Here is a 19,474-nt window from a genome sequence, read left to right on the forward strand (position 1 = left end):
TGCTTTTTGGTTTGGTTTTGTCAACACTGATAAATTTTACCAAGATATTAAAACCTGGTCCTCTGTTTACCTTTGAAAACATTCAGATATGGCTCAGAATAGAAGGATGATTTGGGGTAAATAATCCAAACAGCTGTGTTTAAGTTTGGGGACTACCAGAGTTACTCATTAAAGTGAAGTGTTTCTTTTTTCCTGGGTGCACATCCACAATAAAAGGAGTGGCCAAGGATGTGGTTCCTCTCTATGCTGTATAAAGTTCAAAACAGAAATCTTTAAGTAACTAAGGCCTTTCAATGACAGAGGATAAAAATCTAGTGTTTTGGTTTCTGTTGAGAACTTACATGAGAGAGTGGGTTAATCCAGGGAGTGTTTTCTCCCAGTCTTTATTGGTTTATAGTTTAATAGTGACAAAACACAATGTTCCTTCAGTTAATGTTGGAATGCTTTGAAGTTCAGTCATTGCATCACTTCTATAGAAATAAGGTAGAAAATAAAGCCAATGCCAGGTTAATACTGATATTTTAGGGTGAAAATGCAGTCAGGGAAATCTCAGAGTAGTTGTGAAGAGCTTTAAGAAAATACATGAAATGGGTGAGTGGCAAGGAAGAACTTTTATTTGCCCTGTGTGTTTATATGTAATGGGTATGCTTATGTGAAAGAAAAGAAATGGGTAAGGTTCTTGATATATTTACTTGACAGTCTGGTAGTTTTATTTCATTTCTTTTATTTACCCTTTGAGTCATGATAAGCTTTTCTTCTGATACACTAAACCCTTCAAAGTATTATTGTTTCCTTTTCAACATGTAGCTGGCACAAGAATGGGTAGAAAACCAGAAAGTAAGAGAGAAAAGTTATTGCTTCTACTTAGAGAACTTTTCTGCTGACATGAATACAGCACATTTTACAGGTGAGGGTTTTTTTTAAAATAAAATCTGATTTTGAAGTAGATGATGCATTATACTGAGCTGGCACTTAGAGGTAGAGTTTCTTGTGATTGCTGTAAATATAGAAAGGATTTTGACTTTGCTATTCTACAGAATGCATGTAAGAGAAATACATATTTTGCAGGGAATTTGTGCCTTCCATGTCTCTCATCTGGATTTTTTTTTTCAGCTGGTTTTGATAAAGTTGTTCTTGACTTGCTCTCTTTTTATACAGTGCTGTGCTCAGGCTTTTCACAATAATCTTTTGCTATAGCCTTTAACAGCTTTAAAAGTTACCAGTACCTCTACAGGTCAGAAGATAATTGTAACCACTTTCATTTCAATGTTGTGATTTTTGTCTTTTGGGTAGCTCATCTACGAGAGAGTGATTTGGCGAGGCAGCTTCATCCGAAGGAGGATGACTTAATCCTTTTGGTGGTCCACAAGGAGAAGGACACTTTTGGGGGAGAAAGTGGGATGGAGAGCCACATAGTGAATCATGTTGGCCTCGTGACACGATTTTCTCGTGCATCTGGCTATGCAAACAGTGAGTAACAAGGCTGGAAATAAAAATGGGAGCCTTCTTGGTGCCATAAAATGCTTCTTCGTAGCTGGCTGTTGGTAGTTGTAATGTACCACTGGAAGAATGGAAGAGGGAATGGAATTGTTTATCCTCTGTAGCAGATCTGTTCCATGCTAGAAGCTTTGTAGCCCTGCTGTCCATCCTTTTTCTAAGACTTCATGGAAAAACAGAAACTAGTGATGAGTAAATGCCCTGCACGCATCTTTAGGATGGTACTGCCAGGAGAATAGGAAGTGCCATGAACTTCTGTCATGTCACTGTCTTTGGGAATTGAAACTCTGAATTACCAGGATTACCACCTCTACCCAGAACATGCCTTATTAAAGCAGTGATCTGAGTAGTTGTACTCACAGTACTGGGTTTTTGTCTGGTCTTTGTTTTTCGGTGGGGGTGGCGAAGTGTTGGGATTCTGCAAGAACTCATTGTTGATTCCCTAGTAGAGGACAGTACCTTGTTCTGGTGAATTCATTGAGTGACTTACTGGAGTATACTTCAGTTAATGAAGTATAATTTGGATCGTTTTTGAATTAACAGCTTGGGTTTTTATTATTTTCTTTAACAGGACAAAAAGAGCAGCAAACTGCCTGTCATCTTACTGTGCAGACCCGAGGCAATTTGTCATTCTTTGTCCGTAAGCAAGTGAAGTGTGTGGTGGTTGGCTCCCTGGTGACCACACACAGAACGTTCAAAGGTCTGCTGCTGCTGAACAGGAGCCCCCTGGCTAGACCCATCATTAATCCAAGTTACAATGACTTCTGTCCCAGAGATCTGCCTGTTGCCTCAGGAAGTGCTGTAAGTCCTGCAGCTGGGAGTGCCAGGGTTAAGAGAAAAAACATTTGGGCCTCGTGAGTTCTGCAGGTTTGGTTTTTCATGCTGGCCTTTGAGATGACCAAGAGAAAATAGCCAAGTTTGAAAAGCACTGAGACACTGCCCACTTCAGGGTTGGCTGCTGGGTGGGGAAAGGAGTCTGAACTTGCTCAAGTGTTTGTGCTCTATTGTTATAGTGAACTTCAAACTGCTTTCAATTTTCTTTCTCCTTACTGGGGAAGTGTTCAGGAAATAAAACATAGCATGGAAAAGGTATTGTAAAATAAAGGTAGGTGTGGGGAGTGAACAAAACTTTTGTTACAACTTCAAGTGAGTATTGGGTGTGCATCTACAGCAAACCTAGAATCAAAAGCTTCCCTGCCCTTCCAGCTTTTGAGTTCTAGCTAAAGAGGTGAGAACATTCTGAAAGTGTAGAAAATTAATGTGGAAGGTGTGATCAACATTAGTTCACTATTTTTTGCCCTGTCTGTTCCCTCAGGCTTCATATATGAATGAATACAATGAGGATCAAAAGAGAGCCATTGAGACAGCTTATGCCATGGTAAAGCAGCACCCAGGACTTCCCAAGATCTGCCTTATCCATGGACCACCTGGGACAGGCAAATCAAAAACTATTGTAGGACTCCTGTCCCGTGTTTTGAGAGAAGTAAGTGAACATGGTTGTGTGCTGGGGTTTGGTTTAGATGAATGTACAGGCTTCTCAATCTCAAGTGAAAACAGTCTAAAGAGCTTGTTTTGTTTTGTTGTTAATTAATCTACAGAACACTAGGAATGACAAAACAGCTCGGAAAAAAAATTCCAAGATTAAGCCAAACCGTTTTCTAGTTTGTGCACCATCAAATGCTGCTGTTGATGAACTCATGAAAAAGATCATCGTTGCTTTTAAGGAAAAATGCCAAAACAAACAGGAGCCTTTGGGTATGGTTTGTTTTTAAATTCTGTTTTAAGGTTAAATGGGCAGAACCTGGAGGAGGAACTGAAGCAGTTGATCATGTACTGTGCTTGCACACTCCTCTGAGCAGCTTCCTGTTGCAGAGCAGGACTGGTACATCCTCCTATTGTTGTTATCTTTAATGTGCTTTTGTGAAAGGTGTCTTGTGTTTTTTTTTAATAAATGACACTTTTTAAAATACAGACGTTGAACTTTTCCTCATGCTGTTAGTTTAAGTTCATCAGTTTTTTAGTACTCCTTGGGGATTTGAACACTAGTCCCTTTTATTTTGAATAAAATTGGACTTTGTGGGTTATGGGAAACATTGGTGAAAATTTTGATATGTCAAAGCCTCTTGTTTTTCCTTCTTCCAGTTTGTGGCTAATACAAAGTAGATGAACTCTGTATAAGATACCAAGTTTGTGGAAGGGGGAAAATATCTACATTGTAACCAAATGTTATTTTGGTATTGACTTACCAATTGCATTACTTGATGGGACTCAGCATTGTCCAAGTTAGGAATTCTGGAAGTTTTAGATAAACCTGAGAATAAGAGGTAGTTTCATTAGTTCAAAATAACATTCTTAATGTTAGCCCCCACTAAAACATGGGCAGCATCTTTATTTTTTAGAGTTTGGAATTCCTGAATTTTTTGTAGCTGCATTTAAGTACAAGTCAAGTGTTGAATACTCCAGATAAGTAGAAAATCCTTGTTTGATATCCATGATGTTTACATTTTTTAAACATCATAGCAAAGCATAGAGACAGGTGGAGTAATTTAAGATAATTTTAACTCTGGTTTTGTAAACAGGAAATTGTGGTGATATCAAATTAGTGCGACTTGGTGCTGAAAAGTCAATCAACAGTGAAGTCCGAGGATTCAGCCTGGATAAGCAAGTTGAACACAGAATGAGTGAGTAACATGGAAATCAGACTTTTCTTCAGTCTGCTCTAAGAGCTTGTGATGTTTTTCACTTGGGATTATGTATCCTGTAAGAAGGAAGATTTTTCTACAATTGTATTTCATAAAACATTGTTTTTATCAGTCCTAGTGGGGAAGTGGCAGTTTATATATGAGCCAGAATCTAAAGAAAATAAGGAAGGTGACTTTTTTCTTTAAGAAATCACATTGCATACATGTTAAAGCCATCATTATTTAAGCAGTGCAGCGTTTGAGAGCTACAGTTGGAAGCAATTCTCATTATCTTCGTTGTACGAGATAAAAGTTCAGTAGAAAATAGGAAAATGCAGCAAAAATGCACTTGTCCAATTTGGAGTTAGTGTAAGAGTTTTTCTCTTCCTCCTTGGGTTTCTGACAGAACGGAAGCCAGGTGACTGTGACCAGGACATTCAGAAGAAGAAAGAGGCTCTGGATCAGAAGCTGGACATGCTCTCTCGAGAGCGTGCCATGCACAGATGTGAGAAGAGAGAGGTAATTTTTAATCCTCTTTGTGTTTTTGTGTTCATAACACTAAAAGAACTCTGTTTTTTTATGTCAGTGTCTCTTCACTTACTTTTTCGACTATTGGAAAAGTTGGTAGCACCATGAAAGGGAATGGAGAATTTTACATCAAGATTTTTTTTGTTTATTTATGCCAGTATTTATCACTGGTTGATGATGCCACTTGTTGCTCTGTCATTCAGTAGTCTTCATGTGATTCTGTCACTAGTTAGATTTTAATGTAACCATATTTATAAATCTTAATGGTTTAAATCAATTCTATTTTTCAAAGCTGTGTTTTTGCTTCACTGAAAATACAGGAAGATACCTTATGATCTGAGATTTTGGAATACGTATTGCACTTGAAATTTTCCATTTTTTTGTCTAAGAATTTGGCATTTATGCCAAATGAGAAATTTCTGGTGGTAAACAGTTTGTCAGTTGCACAAATATGTAAGATCTGGTATCGTGTGTTGCAGCACCTAAATATGGTAACAGCTTTCTAAGAAACTTGATTGGCTTCTTCAGACATATTTGATACTAAAAGACAGTCTGAGCAAGTCTACATGTTTAGGAAATTAATTAGGGCATGAGAGGAAAAAAAGTGCATGGGAAATGGGTGATGCTAAAGGTGGTTCCTCTTTAACTTTTCCCCCATCTAGAGTCAAATGTTAAATGATGAAATTGGCAGACTTGCAAAGGAGAGACAACAGCTCGCTTCTCAGCTGAAGGAGGTAGGAGAATTTGTCCCTAATAAACTTCAGCTGATGTATTTTTATACCTGGTGTCCTTTAATTGTGGTGAAATTTGTTTTTGATGTAGCTGGGAGCATTTATAAAGTAGTGGGTAAATGGATCAAGGCCATAAGCTAAGTTATGGACAGGCAGCTGTGAAATCTGGCTGTGCATATTAGGAAAAAGCCCAAACCAGCAGCATTCACTGTAGCAGTTAAGGCTGAATTTTAACCAGGGTGTCCTGTTGTGCTTGAAGGTTCGGGGGCACTCCCAGAAAGTGCAGGCAGACATCATCCTGGAGTCTGACATCATCTGCTGCACGCTGAGCACCAGCGGGGGGAGCCTGCTGGAGTCGGCCTTCTCCCGGCAGGGGCTCGATCCCTTCAGCTGTGTCATCGTGGACGAGGTCAGTGCAGCCTCTGCCGCCTCCACACCTGCCCTGTGCTCTGCCTGGGCAGCCTGGGGCTCTCTGGCTGCTGCTGCAGTGTTTGTGGGTTGCCTGCCCTGTCCCCAGCAGGACCACGAGGAGAAGGAATAAGTTTTAATTGATTCTTTTCCTGATTTGTTTGGTGCTGTAATGGCAGACAGCTTTTATTTAGAGCCACGCTTCAGCCATGGTTTTTCGCTTTAGAGATTTCCAGATGGTTTGGTTATATCTGTTTGGAGAGCTTTGCATATATATTAATAAAATAAATCTGTTTGTAGTTTTTTACTACAGAAAAATCCTTCTTTTTCCTCTTTTTATTTTTTTTTTTTTTGTAAGACTTAAAGCATTTGAGTTATTCTGGCTGTGTTACAAGAAATTTAATGTACTTCTCTGCTTTGCTTACAACTTCTACTTTTATCCTGTTTGCATATCCAAAAGGCAGGGCAGTCGTGTGAGGTGGAAACATTGATTCCACTCATCCATCGCTGTAATAAACTCGTCCTCGTTGGAGATCCCAAACAGCTCCCTCCTACTGTCAAATCAATAGTAAGTGTTCAAGCTCTTTGCTTTTTTCTTGCCATAGAATGGATATGGTTAAATAACAGTATCTATAGAAAATATTTAAAGAGGGAGAAAAAGATATGTTTCAATGGGGCAATACAAACTTAGAGCTGGGCACTTGATTTGTGAGAGATGTTGTGTTGTGGCAGGGGAGCTTCAGTCACTGCCCCATTCCTTGAGGAGGATGAAGAGTTCCTGTTTGTATGGGGGCTTCCTGACCCTACAGGTGTTTAAGGATAAATAGATAGGAGCACATCCTTGTCTCCAACAGTAAGGATTGTTTTAAACACTTGGTAAATAAAGGAGGAAAACCAAGCTGGCTTCTTTAGAAGGGTAAATTGTCTAGACGTTGTGTGTTTATTTAACAAGATCCCACCTGGAAAGTCATGCTTTTCATTATGGTTGATGTTCTTTAAAATTTTACTGTGTTGTGAGTCACAAAGAGAAGATGTCTTGCTAGAGACTACGTACAAAAATTCAGATTTGTGCAGGTGGCCTTTACTGAAACGAGACCAACACACATAGAAAACTGAATTGTGAGTAGTTGTCATTTTGTCAGCGATTTAGAAGTTTAAAACACCAAATACTTGGACTGGTGGGGAATGAGATCCCAAATGAAATGTCCTGTTCTCCCTGTGGCAGAAAGCTCAGCAGTATGGCTATGACCAGTCTTTGATGGCCCGTCTGCAGAGGCACCTGGAGGAGCAAGTGCAGAGGAACATGCTGCACAGCCTGCCTGTGGTGCAGCTGACTGTGCAGTACAGGATGCACCCAGACATCTGCCTCTTCCCATCCAACTATGTTTATGGCAGGACTCTAAAAACTGCCAAGTGAGTAGCTCTCCTATTCTCCTTTCCTGAGCAGAGATTATTTCAAAGCAGTTTTTTCATCTCGGGGTATTCTTGTGAGTCTAAAAACGCTTGAGGCTGTGGGAGGGGGAGAGATGGTTAATGGGAGATGGATTCCATCTCTGTTAGTGCTGGGTGTGATAGGTGAGGTAAGATCCCTTAAAATTATGCATAGAGTGCTGAGAGTTCATTTTCAGGATTACTTCAGTCTATTTGCTTAGCAGGGAAAATTAAGGATTCTGGGGAGGAAAAAAGCTGAAAGTTACAATCCTAAAGTGGTTTAGGTTGGAAAAGACCTTTAGTGCCATCAAGCTCAAGTGTCAGCCGTTTTCTCTATTAAATCTTATCCTCACATGCCATATCCACAGGATTTTTGAACACTTCCAGGAATGGTGATTCTCACTTCCCTGGGCAGTCTGTTGCAATGCTTTACAACCCTTTCTCTGAAAAAAATTTCCTTATTTTCTAATCCAAACCTCCTTTGGTGAAACTTGAGGCCAGTTCCTCTCTTCCTGGAGAACTCCTTGTGTTTTCTAACACTATGTAAATCAGTGAAGTAAAAGTTCTTAGAACTTCTTTGTTACATGGTTGCCTAGTGATAAAAATATTGTTTCCAGGTCAATAGAGGAGAACAGATGTTCTTCAGAGTGGCCATTCCAGCCCTACCTGATTTTTGATGTTGCCGATGGTCGTGAGGAGCGAGACAATGAGTAAGTCCTGCATTCTAATTCAGCCAAAGTCTAGATTTGCTGAGAATTAATTGCCCACAGAAGAGTTGTGTTCTCTCCTTTGTTGTTCCAATATGCATCAAGTAGCTAGAACTGCATTTTCCAGCTGATAAGATTTAATTTCACAAAAAACAGAGGCTTTCTTAAATCTGAAACTGGTTTTAATCCTGATTTTGACTCACTGTTAGATGCCAGTAGATGTCTGAAGTCTCTGTTAACTTCAGTAAGAGTTGGAATTCCTGATTTTATCAGTGACTTCCCTTTCCCAGGTGCATACTGAGGAGATGCCAGGAGGTGGCGGGCTCAGTCCTTCCTTTGTGTTCTGTAAGGAGAGCACAGCCGGGAGGTGCTGAGGGAATGTGGAAGTGCAGCCTTTCCCTGCCTGCTCTTCCCAGGCTTGGTAGCCCCTCCTCAGGGTCTGCTTGCCGAGTTCTTTGAGCCTCTGTGTGAAAAAAGCTGCAAAAATTCAAAACAGGGGCTGTGACCCAAAATTCCCCAACAAGCTGGGCCAAAGCCTTGAATTGGAAAGATCTTTCAAAGGTGTTCCTGTAATGTTTGCAATTTGTCTTGTGCAGCTCTTACAGCAATCCTCGGGAAGTGAAGCTGGTGATGGAGTTAATTAGAACAATTAAAGAAAAGAGGAAGGATCTGGGCCTTCGTCGCATTGGAATAATTACCCCTTACAGTGCACAGAAAAAGAAAATTCAGGAACAGCTGGACAGTGTGTTTAAAAATAACAGGTAAAGAAACCATGAGCTTTCAAATGGGCCTTGGCTCTTGCATATTAATCCTTTGTTTACTCTCTTAAATAATGGCAAAAAATCTCCAACTTTTTCCTGTACTGCTAGAATTTCTACTAGGTTGTGCCTTTAAAGGGGTCATGTAACCCTTTTGCTTAAAACAGGCATGGTCTCCTTGTGCCATTCTTAGTTAATACCCACATGCTTTGATTATAGTGCTGTTCTGAATAAAGCTGATTTCAAAGCACCTAAAAATTCCATGCTGTATGGACCCAAACAGATTTTCAGTAACGATGCTGATCTCAGAAAAGTAAATTCAGCTTTAGACTCATGTACTGAAGGAGCAACTTCTCTGGGGTGGCTTGACACATGAGCATTAAGGATAATGTTTGCAGCAGTGTTTTGCTTAAAAACCCAACTGAGAATCAGCAAAAAACCCAACTGAGAATCAGCAAGCTGCTCAGTTCTCTTTCTTCAGCAGCCCAGGAGAGGTGGACACGGTGGATGCGTTCCAGGGCCGGGAGAAGGATTGCATCATCGTATCCTGTGTGCGGGCAAACAGCTCCGAGGGCTCCACTCTGGCATATGTGCAGGCAAGCAGCACCAAAGGATCCATTGGGTATGTGTCCTGCAGGGATTTGCTGTCCCATTTCCAGGGACACTCTAGAGAAGGTCATATTTTTAATAGGACTGGTTAGAAAGTTACAGAGAACTAGTAAATTCTACCAGTCAGTGAATTAAAGGGTGTCTTAGTGCAGGAATTGGTGCTCCTGGTCTGAGATGTCTGAGCAAGAGGGACAGGGAAATGCTGGTGGTGTGCTCTGTATTATGTGCTGATCCCTTTGCTCAGCTCCCTTATCCTGCCACTGCCTGGATTTGGCAGGATTGGCCTTGGGATCTTGGCTCTTTGCATTATTACTGCAGCAGTTATTGTTCTTGTGGCTTTTGGTACACCTTGTAACTTTCTGCATGCTGTTCTCAAAATGAAACCAATTTTCTGTGGCTGTTGCTGTCCTGTTAATGCCTGCAAAAGTCTTATTAATGAGTTGTGTATGTCACTTGGAATATGATGGAGCAGATTTGGATCTGGGATTTGTAGATGAATGTGCTTGTCTTCTAAGCTTGAGGCAGATTAGCAGGAAGTCTTAACTCAGGATTGCAGATTTCTTAATTTTATAGGTTTTATATATAAACCTCTCTATCTTTTTTTCTGTCTGAAACAGAAGGAACTAAACTGAGTGTGCTGTTTATCCCCAGAGCACTTGGAGCAGTTGGGGATCATTTTAGTTAAAAAATGGTAGTGAAAATATTAAATATGCCTTCTTAGAGTTCACTGCCTTCTAAGTTAAACTAGGAAAAGTCTGGTCACATAAACAAAAATCTTTCTTTCTACACACAAGTTTCCCTAATCTGCTTATGTTTCTCTGATACTCATTCTCTGCAAGAAAAATGGCTTTTAATTGTGCTGATCCACTTTGGGAAGAGAAGGAATCCAAATCTTATGGTAAACAGCAATAATGCCTTTTGAAGATTTCTTAATCTGATTGATTGAGTTTGGGAATGGAAGGCAGCTGGAACCTGCCAGTTCTTTTGACTGACACGAGACAACCTCTGTCTCCTCCTTCAGCAGGAACTTTCCAGTTTACTGTGTTCCTACATTAATATATAAATTTATATATTTATATATTCAAGCTGTGCCAGTGCAATGCCTTAGCAAGTGTTCGTGCTGATGGCTTGGACATCTCTGTTTCAGGGTCAGGTGTCCTTGGCAAGGTGTGATGGGATATTTGCCACACCCTTACCTATGATCTTGTAGCCTGAGTAAAATATTTTGTCCTCCAGGGCTGCTAGTCCAGCATTAAATGTACTCTGAAAGTAACTGGGAGAAGAAAACTCCAAGGGATGACAATGGATTTTTTTCCCCTCCTTCCTGAGAAAATAATCTTCTTGTCTTTCAGTTGTTTAAGCTGTCAGGAATATTGAGTAGTCTTTCAAGGTCCCCCCGTGTTCATTTTTCAAGACCTAGAGAACTCTATCTGTGCTGCTGGATCCACTCCCCTGTCTGCTTCCTGCTTCTCTTATTTCCTGCATTGTCCAAATCTTTTGAGGTGACTCTGGTTTTTGCAGTCTTCACTGCAGGGTTGTGAATTTGCTGCAGATGAGGTTTCAGTGCAGTGGCCACAGAGTCAGGCATTGATAGTGAACCTGCTCAAATTAGGTTGGACTTTTGAATTTTGTTAGTAAAGAATAAGCTGTGTATTTGGAAGCTTTTTCTTTAGAGTAGAAATAGTTGATATTAGTCTCACAAGCCTTTTTTTGAGCTCTGGTAGATGAGTGCTAACAGAAATCAACCTTTAAGAATACACTAAGCATTTGTTTAGGTTTCAGTACTGTGATTTGTGATCCCTGAAAACAAAACTAGGCAATTTTCCTAGTGCAAAAAATCGCACTGGGAAACCAGACTTCTGCAAGGATATACTTTCCCCTCTTGAAGCATGACAAAGCAGAAGTGCTTCTAGTGCAGGTCACCTTTAAAATAAAATATTCATGTGCAATGTTCAGTATTTCAGTAGGGTGTTTTCCCATTAATCATGCCAAATATTATTAATCTATTTCAGTTCAAGTCAAAAAGAAGCTTAAAGTCTTGATAGGTGAAGTGAGGTTGATGTCCTCAGTACTTTGAGGAACATTTAAGGAAGCAGTGGTTGGCATTAAGAGGGATTTGCTCTAAGAAAGGAAACAAGAGCTGGAAAGAACTGGAATTCCCTGCAAGGAATCGGTGGTGAAAGAAAAAGAAAATTCATGCTCAGCCTTTCACACTGGGCATGGCTGCTGCCACGGGGAATGGAGGGGAACTGCTGCTGTAAATTTCAGTGCCATTTAGTTTTATGTCTTTTTCTCCTAACCCTTTAAACTTTCTCGTGGAAGAAGTAGTTCAGGAGCTTTTTTTTTTTCGTTTTTGTCTCGTCACTCAGGTTTCTGGCGAGCCTCCAGCGACTGAATGTCACCATCACCCGTGCCCGCTTCAGCCTCTTCATCCTGGGCCGGCTGCAGACACTCATGGTAGGTGCAGTGACACTGGAAATCTGTGAGCAAGGCACCCTGAGGGCACTGAGACTGCTCCAGCCTGTGCAAGGAAATCAACTTTGAAGTTGAATAAATCCAAGAGCCGAATCCTGCATTTTGGCCACGATAACGCCCTGCAGTGTTACAGGCTGGGGATGGTGTGGCTGGACAGTGCCCAGAAGGGACCTGGGGGCACTGACTGGACATGAGCCTGCAGTGTGTCCTGGTGGCCAAAGGCCAATGGCCCCTGGTCTGATCAGGAATGGTGTGGCCAGCAGGAGCAGGGAGGTCATTGTTCCCCTGAACTCAGCACTGCTGAGGCCACACCTCGAGTGCTGTGTCCAGGTCTGTCCCCTCAGTTCAGGAAGGACATTGAGACACTTGAGCACATCCAGAGGAGGGCAATGAGGCTGGGGAGGGGCTTGGAACACAAACCCTGTGAGGAACGGCTGAGGGAGCTGGGGGTGTTTATCCTGGAGAAAAGGAGACTCAGGGGTGACCTTATCCCTGTCTACAACTCCCTGAAAGGTGGCTGTAGCCAGGTGGGGTTGGCCTCTTTCTCCAGGCAGCACTGACAGAACCAGAGGACACAGGCTCAATCTGCATCAAGGGAAATATAGGTTGGATATTAGGAAAAATGTTTTTACAGAAAGAGTGATTAAAGCACTGGAATGGTTTGTCCAGGGAGGTGGTGGAGTCACCATCCCTGGATGTGTTTAGAGACTGGATGTGGCACTCAGTGCCATGGTGTAGTTGAGGTGTTGGGGCATGGGTTGGACTTGATGATCTTGAAGGTCTCTTCCAACCTGGTCATTCTGTGAATTTTGGGGAGTTTTTGATTTTTGTGCTTTTCCAAGGGCGGGGGTGGTTGTGTTAGTTCGCCGCTAGAGGGCGCTGAAGCCCCGCGGCTGCAAGGGAAGCCCCTGGAAATTGAGGAATTTGTCATTTTTGGGACTTCTGATGGCTCAAAGTGCCTTCCCTGTGTTACAGCAGCCACAGTGTCTGTTGCTGTTTCGCACCTGAAACATAAAGATTCTTCCATTCCAGAAGGGACATAGCAGTGGTTTCCATGACAGTTGTGTCAGGTACCTTGATTAAAGAGGTTGTGCATCCCCTGACACCTCTGTCCATTTGTGTTGATTTCTTGCTGATAACGGGGTTTTTTTTGTTTGTTTTTCTTTTTTTCTAAAGGAAGATAAAAACTGGAATCACTTGATTCAAGATGCTCAGAAAAGAGGTGCCATTATTAGGACAACAGAAAAAAATTACAAGAAAGAGGCTCTGAGGATTTTGAAGCTCAGGCCATCAGGACAACCCCCAGCCAAAGGAGGGACGATGACATCTCCTGTGGTGCAGGCTGGTTCTTCCAGTGGCAAGAGGAGTGAGCCTGGAAATTCTGGGAACAGCCCACGGGAACTTGCTGCTGGCCCTGGCCATGCAGTGCCCCAAGGAAACCGAGGGCCCACACAGCCTGCAGGGACCCCAGCTGCAGATTCCAGGAGGAGCAGTGCCCCTGCACCCTCGGGACCTCCAGCTGCAGATTCCAGGAGGAGCAGTGCCCCTGCATCCATGGGACCTCCAGCTGCAGATTCCAGGAGGAGCAGTGCCCCTGCACCCTCAGGGGCTGCAGATTCCAGGAGGAGCAGTGCCCCTGCACCCTCAGGGGCTGCAGATTCCAGGAGGAGCAGTGCCCCTGCACCCTCAGGGGCTGCAGATTCCAGGAGGAGCAGTGCCCCTGCACCCTCAGGGGCTGCAGATTCCAGGAGGAGCAGTGCCCCTGCACCCTCAGGGGCTGCAGATTCCAGGAGGAGCAGTACTCCTGCACCCTCAGGGGCTGCAGCACTTGCTGTCATTCCAGAGAAACCACGGGACCCAAGGCTGGCAAGCCTGGCCAGTCGAGCTGAAGCCAAAGGCAAGGAGCAGCCCTTGAAGGACAGCCATCAGTCAGCCCAGAGCAACCCAGGATCAACACCACAGCAAGGCCTGGATGTGTCCTCAGCTGCCAGGGATCAGATTTGCAGAACAGAAAATGCTAGGAAGGCCCAGCAAACAGCAGGACAGAGCAGTGTGCTTCCCTCAGCCCCTCTCCCAGCTCAGCACGAGGGTGACTGGAGAGCAGCTGTGTCCAAAAGCAGCTCCAGAGCCCCCAGTGAAGGAGGTCAGAGCAGTAGCAGTGAGTGGAACAAAGACTCTCGTGGTTTATCAAGGAGACCATCCCAGGATGCACCAGAGAACACAGAATCAGGCTCAGCCAAGAGAAGAAAGATCTTTTCCTGACTTTACTATTGGCTCACTACTGAAAATCTATTCCCAGATGTCTGTCTAGCAAAGGACTGTATTTTAAATTATTTAGCACGACTGGAACTCCCTTATATTGGTACCACTACTATCAGTAGATCTCTTTCCCATCCTGTCCCTAATTGTGAAGGGATTTAATACCTGACAGATGGTACCTTTGAGGTTTTGAAAAGAGAAGTTGGGTAGCTGCATTGCTTGGGTTTAGTCATCTAGGAAGCTGAGGTTGTAAATGTTTAACGGTGTATATTTGTACAGTATACAGATTATTTTAAGATATTTGGCAAATACATAGCTTCTTGTTTCCTTGTGTAAATGCTAATTTCTTAGAGGTGAAATTTTTTATGAAGAAGCAGAGTAAGGCAAAAACAAAACCCAAAATCCAAAAGACAGATTTCCCTTTGCACTAATATGTCTAATTTATTTCATGGCAAAACTGAATGTTGAAAATGTGGTAGCAGTGGTTCTTGCTCATGCTCCACTACTGCCTCAGGGAAGTGGGAGGCAGATGTACATTGGTTGAATGGAGAGAATTCTACTTATTTTGTATATTTTATTGCTTGTTTTTATAGGAACACAAGTTTTTGTTTATACAAATGTGCCTTGAGTTTTGCTCTTGCTGCTGCTCTATCAGTTGGAATCCCTTTCTTGTTGCAGTGGCAACACAATCTGCAGACCAAAACCTGTGAGGTCTGTTTGGTCCCACTGTGTCCTTGTGAGGAGAAATCAACAGCACTGTGGAATCTTGGTCTGAGATCTAGTTAATGGTTATTGGTAATATCACTTGACTTGCTTTGTATGGAGCTTTTGGAGATCTACAGGAATAAAAAGGGCAGGTAGATCCTTCTACCTTTTCTTTCTTTCTAAGTTTTACTGCTGGATTCTTTCCACTATGCTGATGATGAATATGCAGCCACTAAAAGAGGATGACTAAAAAATTATTTTAAAGAAAACCTTCTTCACGTCATAACATTTCACAATAAAAGTGGAATTATTTCTACTAAGAATTCCTTTGGGTCACTGTAAAGTATCACTTTTTGTTTTATGGAGCTTGTGTGTGTCTCAGGAGGTGAAGAGCAGCTTTTCACATGCTGTGAGTTTTGTCTGGGGATAACCTGAGAGCTCAGGGAATGGAGGAGCTCCAGAGTTGGTACCAGTTGGGTGCACGGATGGTTGTGCCATCTCCAGCTGTGTGTTCAGGGAGTGTCCTGCTGTCCCTTGTCACAGCACTGTGGCAGTGGCTTTGCTGGAGTCACCGTTTAGCCATAACCTTCAGTTCCATTTTTGTTATTGCAGGGATAATTCCAGCTGTGTCCCTTGAACCCACAGCCAGGCAGGGCACTGTGGTCCAGCTCAGGGAGGCACCAGTGCCTTACTCTGCCAAGCACCAGCTGCTGGTTCAGGCTGTCATTGCCAGGAAAACTGATCCCTAATGCATCCACGCCCAGAACCAAGGTGCTTTACTGCTGGGAGCTGCCCTGGAGGTGTGTGGGGAGGCTTTTATTGCTGCCTGGGCCTGTCCAGCTCCTCGAGCTGTGCAGGACTGAGCGTTTCAGTGTTGATGGGGAGAATCTGGGAGATCCCTGTGAGGTGAGATCAGCATCTGTGCATTGTTCAGCTTTGGTTATTTGTTATGTTGCATTCTGAATCGTTCAGTGACCTCTGACTCCTCCTGGCAGCTCTGTGTGCCCTTCTCCAGCTGCTGTGACTCTTGTGAGGCTGCTGAGTGACTCTGACCTTAACAAACTGGACATTTCTGTCACTCCCCATCACAGGCTCCATACCCTGTGTGTTATTTCCCTTTATGTTAATAGGAATATTTAAAAACTGTCATCTTCCAAGCCCCTTGGCTCTTGTTGGCAGGGCTGTGCTGCCCTGCCTGCTGTTTGTACTTAGCACATTAAGAGGCTGCTGCTCTGCAAACCCCACGGCTGTGGAAGCCATTTGGACTGTCTTGATGTAAATAAAGTGAAGCTGGCAACAAAATAAATGAGGGGATGCTTTTCTGGTTATTAAATGCAATTTGGTCACAAGAATGTTTCAGTGAAACTTCTAGTTTTCTTTCTCCTTAGTCTGCATTTCAGAACATGTTCTGAGAGCAGTACTCGCCATGTGCTGGAAGGAATTTTGTTTTAACATTTCATTTTCGTTGTTTTCTATAATGACTGTGTTTTTCCATAAATCATCTTTGAGGTGTGTTCAGTGGCTCAGACCTTTTTGCTGGTTTAATACTAGATTTATCTGACTTAAGTTGTCAGTCTTCAGCAGTAGGTTATTGCTGCCATGTCAGTCTGTATCATTAGTCCTGTATTTGTCAATAAAAAATGCTTGGGTTATTGCACTTAAAACACTTTCCCTCTTCACAAACCACTCAGAGTAGGTTTGTAGCTTTAGCTTTTTCTCCTGTTGTCTGTACCAAGCAAAATCCAATCCAAAGCACACTTCTCAAATCTGCAATGGGGAACAAACAGATCAGGTACAATTTTCATAAATTCTCTGCTGTTCCCACTGTGTGGTACAAAGTGCTGAGTAGTGATGGGCAGTCAGTGTGTAAGCTGTGAGTAGACTCATGTAGTCATTTCTAACTCCTCAGAGCTGGTAGCCCTTGGAGGAGGCTTTTCAATGGTTACTGAGTTAAAGTTGGAAAAGTCAGCAAAGAAACATACTCAACCCTTTGGAAGAAGTAGTATCCATGTTTTTATAGAGACGCTTCCATGCTGCTTGCAAGCTTGGAGCTTAATTCTCAGTGCAAAGCCTGTCTGTGTTTTTGGGAAGGAGGGAAAAGTGCTGCTGCTTCTAAGTGCTGGCCTGTTTTGTTAAGGGTTTTTCAGAATGTGGAGGTTTTTAAAATTTATTCTTTGTAAACAGTATAGGCTTTGCAGCAAATGTGAGGTATAACTGTGGTTATTCGTTTTTCCTCTAAGATTTGCTGTCATTTTCATGTCCTTGCTCCCAGCCATGGTGCTGTGAGAGCAGGGCAGGTACTTGTCTAGTCTGTGTTCTGAGCTCTGGCTCACTGTGCCCTGTGCTGTGCTGCCTTTCCCAGCTGCTCCTGGGCCACCAGAGGGAAACCAGCAGTTTTCCAGCAGCATTATCCACTCTGGGAAGTGCAGGAGGGAGGTGTTGGCTCCTTGGTGGGTGGGCCAAGAGATGCTGAGAGCTGGAGCTGCCACTGGATTGTGCTTGGCTTTCACAAGAGCTGTGGGATGTGAGGGACATCAGCATCTCCTTCCTGCGTGTTCCTCCACTCACTCCCAGTGCTGGTGGCACCATGAGCTCTTTCAGTGCTGTCTCCTGCAGCAACTAATTAGCAGCTGGCTCTAATGAGTGGTGGCACCACCAGGGGTGCAGGTTGGCACGGCACTTCTCCTTCCCCTGCTAATCGGTGGAATGGGAATAGCCCCCAGCCCTGCTACACTCACGTGGGGGAAGCACAGAGCAGCCTGGGCTTCCAGAGCAACACAACTTGTGACTAAATACATAACCGGGGCTAAACAGCATTCTCAGGCAACACCTGAGAAATACAACGTGGAACCCCAGTAATTCCAGAGCTGCCTTCTGCTTTTTGTCAGTCTCTGAAGTGTGGTGAGAAGGCAGAGACCAGAGTAGCCAAAACTGGAGCTGGGCTGTTCATTCACAGCAGTCCTGTGCATGAGCAGGAGCACGGTCCTAAAAATGCAAGAGCTCTCTCCATTGTGCATGAATAAATGATGGTGAAATGACTGCTGGATTGTAAATGGAATTTATAATGTTAATGATATAATATAGGCTCTTGCCACAAACGGGTCTCCTTTCTTGTCTTTTTAAGCTGCTTGGAAAGGAGCCCAGTGCCTTATTCTTTAGTGCAAGTAAATGTAAGCTAAGCAGCCTTGTACCTTGAATATCTCTGACATGAGACCTCCTGGCCATATGTACCTGTCTGCTGCTCAGCCCTTGGCTAATTTGCCACCAGCTCCCAGGAAAATCATGATAGAAATGAAGGTGGCCTGAGAGCACATTGCAGCTGCTGTTGGGAAAACTCAGAAACTCTGATCTTATAGTCTGGTACAGCTGTGCAATGTTGCCACTGATTTCACTGTTGCATGAAGCAAGAACTCTCTTTGCTACAGAGAAACCCCATCAGTTTCCCTCTGTTTTAAGCCCTGGAGTGACACAGTGGGGTCAGGATGGAGCTTTTGGAGCCTGGTATTGTTGCTAGCACTCAGGTGGTGAAAATGGGTGGGTTTGGGCTTTCCTCACACGTTTTACCCTGCAGTGAAACTTGTTACAACACGAGTATCAAAATCCAAAGCCTTCTGGAGGGTCTGAAGCTTTTCTCTGCATCTTAAATCAGGGTGAGATTTTTAGCCATTTTCTGCGTGATCGTGGCCAAATTTTCCAGCTCCCAGCCAGCTTATTTCTGAGCAAGAACAACTCAGCTCCTCCTTTATTCTTTGTTTTATTTACATTTGAGGCTTCTCATGAAAGCCAATAGCAGGGCAGTGAGACCGTTTTATTCCCATTAAAAAGTGTTGGTTCTCTTGCTCTTCCAGCCTCTGCAGGATTCCTCACGAATCACTTGCAGATGAGATGTCTGTTGCCTCATCTTTAAAAAATAACATACCTGGGAACTGCCAATGGAATTCTTTCCCCTCTCCTGTCTCCAGCTTCCAGGAACTGCAGGTTTAACATTTTACCTCGCAAGTGAGCAAATTTCCATCAGGAGGGTTTTTGTTGCCTTGGAGCTTTTGGTTGTTTAGATTTCTCAGAACTCTAAATAGTTAAAATCAGAATAGAATTTGTGGTAAACAAGAAAAATCAAAAGCTCTACTTGTGCTGTTTGGAGAGGTCACATTTTGCAGACAGAAGTGTAATTTAAAAACTTTTCCAAACGAATCAAATGCCGGTGACAGGATGCACATGGTACCTCTTGAAAGAGCATAAGTGGCTTTTCTCAGAAAGAGAAGTACATTTTGGGTAACCTTTCCACAAGTAAAGTATCAGGCTCATTGGACAAATTCTCCCATTTGGAAGCATTAACTGATGTACAAAACTTCTGCCTTAAAGATGAACTTTGGGATCTGTGTGTACTTGCAGTGATGGTTTGTGTGTTATTTCAATAATGCTTTGTTCTCTTTGTGCAGACAGATGTCTGCAGTTAACGGGTCTTCAGTGCTGAAGCTTTCAGAAGCTTTAAATTGTTTTCTTGAATACTAAGTGTAAGTTTTGTGTGAGAGATTTTCTTTTCTACTTTGCAGTGATTTACATTGTGTGATTCCAAGTTCTACAGCACGTGTGACTATGCTGTGGCTCTAAAACCCCAAATCCAAACAGCCAACACCCAACCAACCAAAGCAAAGCCCCAAACCTAGAAAGGTCGAGTGTAGTTT

General features: G+C 43.0%; 1 protein-coding gene across 2 annotated transcripts in view; it reads left to right on the forward strand.

Annotated features, from left to right (window-relative positions):
* SETX (senataxin) overlaps positions 1-16,141 on the forward strand; it is a 28,324-nt gene extending 12,183 nt beyond the window's left edge. The window contains exons 11-26 of one of the 2 annotated variants that reach the window (XM_088177344.1): positions 808-907; positions 1,294-1,470; positions 2,069-2,298; positions 2,813-2,980; positions 3,096-3,252; positions 4,077-4,178; positions 4,585-4,697; positions 5,369-5,440; positions 5,697-5,846; positions 6,306-6,413; positions 7,071-7,258; positions 7,894-7,986; positions 8,580-8,744; positions 9,223-9,363; positions 11,720-11,807; positions 13,002-16,141. In XM_088177344.1, coding sequence (XP_088033470.1) covers positions 808-907; positions 1,294-1,470; positions 2,069-2,298; positions 2,813-2,980; positions 3,096-3,252; positions 4,077-4,178; positions 4,585-4,697; positions 5,369-5,440; positions 5,697-5,846; positions 6,306-6,413; positions 7,071-7,258; positions 7,894-7,986; positions 8,580-8,744; positions 9,223-9,363; positions 11,720-11,807; positions 13,002-14,087 — 3,138 coding nt within the window. In that variant the 3' untranslated portion in view covers positions 14,088-16,141. The remainder of the gene's footprint in view (positions 1-807; positions 908-1,293; positions 1,471-2,068; positions 2,299-2,812; positions 2,981-3,095; positions 3,253-4,076; positions 4,179-4,584; positions 4,698-5,368; positions 5,441-5,696; positions 5,847-6,305; positions 6,414-7,070; positions 7,259-7,893; positions 7,987-8,579; positions 8,745-9,222; positions 9,364-11,719; positions 11,808-13,001) is intronic. The other variant, XM_088177345.1, reaches the window with a different exon arrangement.
* The last annotated feature ends 3,333 nt before the right edge of the window (positions 16,142-19,474 follow it).

This window comes from Sturnus vulgaris, chromosome 22 (genome assembly GCF_052056855.1).
Source record: "Sturnus vulgaris isolate bStuVul1 chromosome 22, bStuVul1.hap1, whole genome shotgun sequence".
Classification (NCBI taxonomy): domain Eukaryota; kingdom Metazoa; phylum Chordata; class Aves; order Passeriformes; family Sturnidae; genus Sturnus; species Sturnus vulgaris.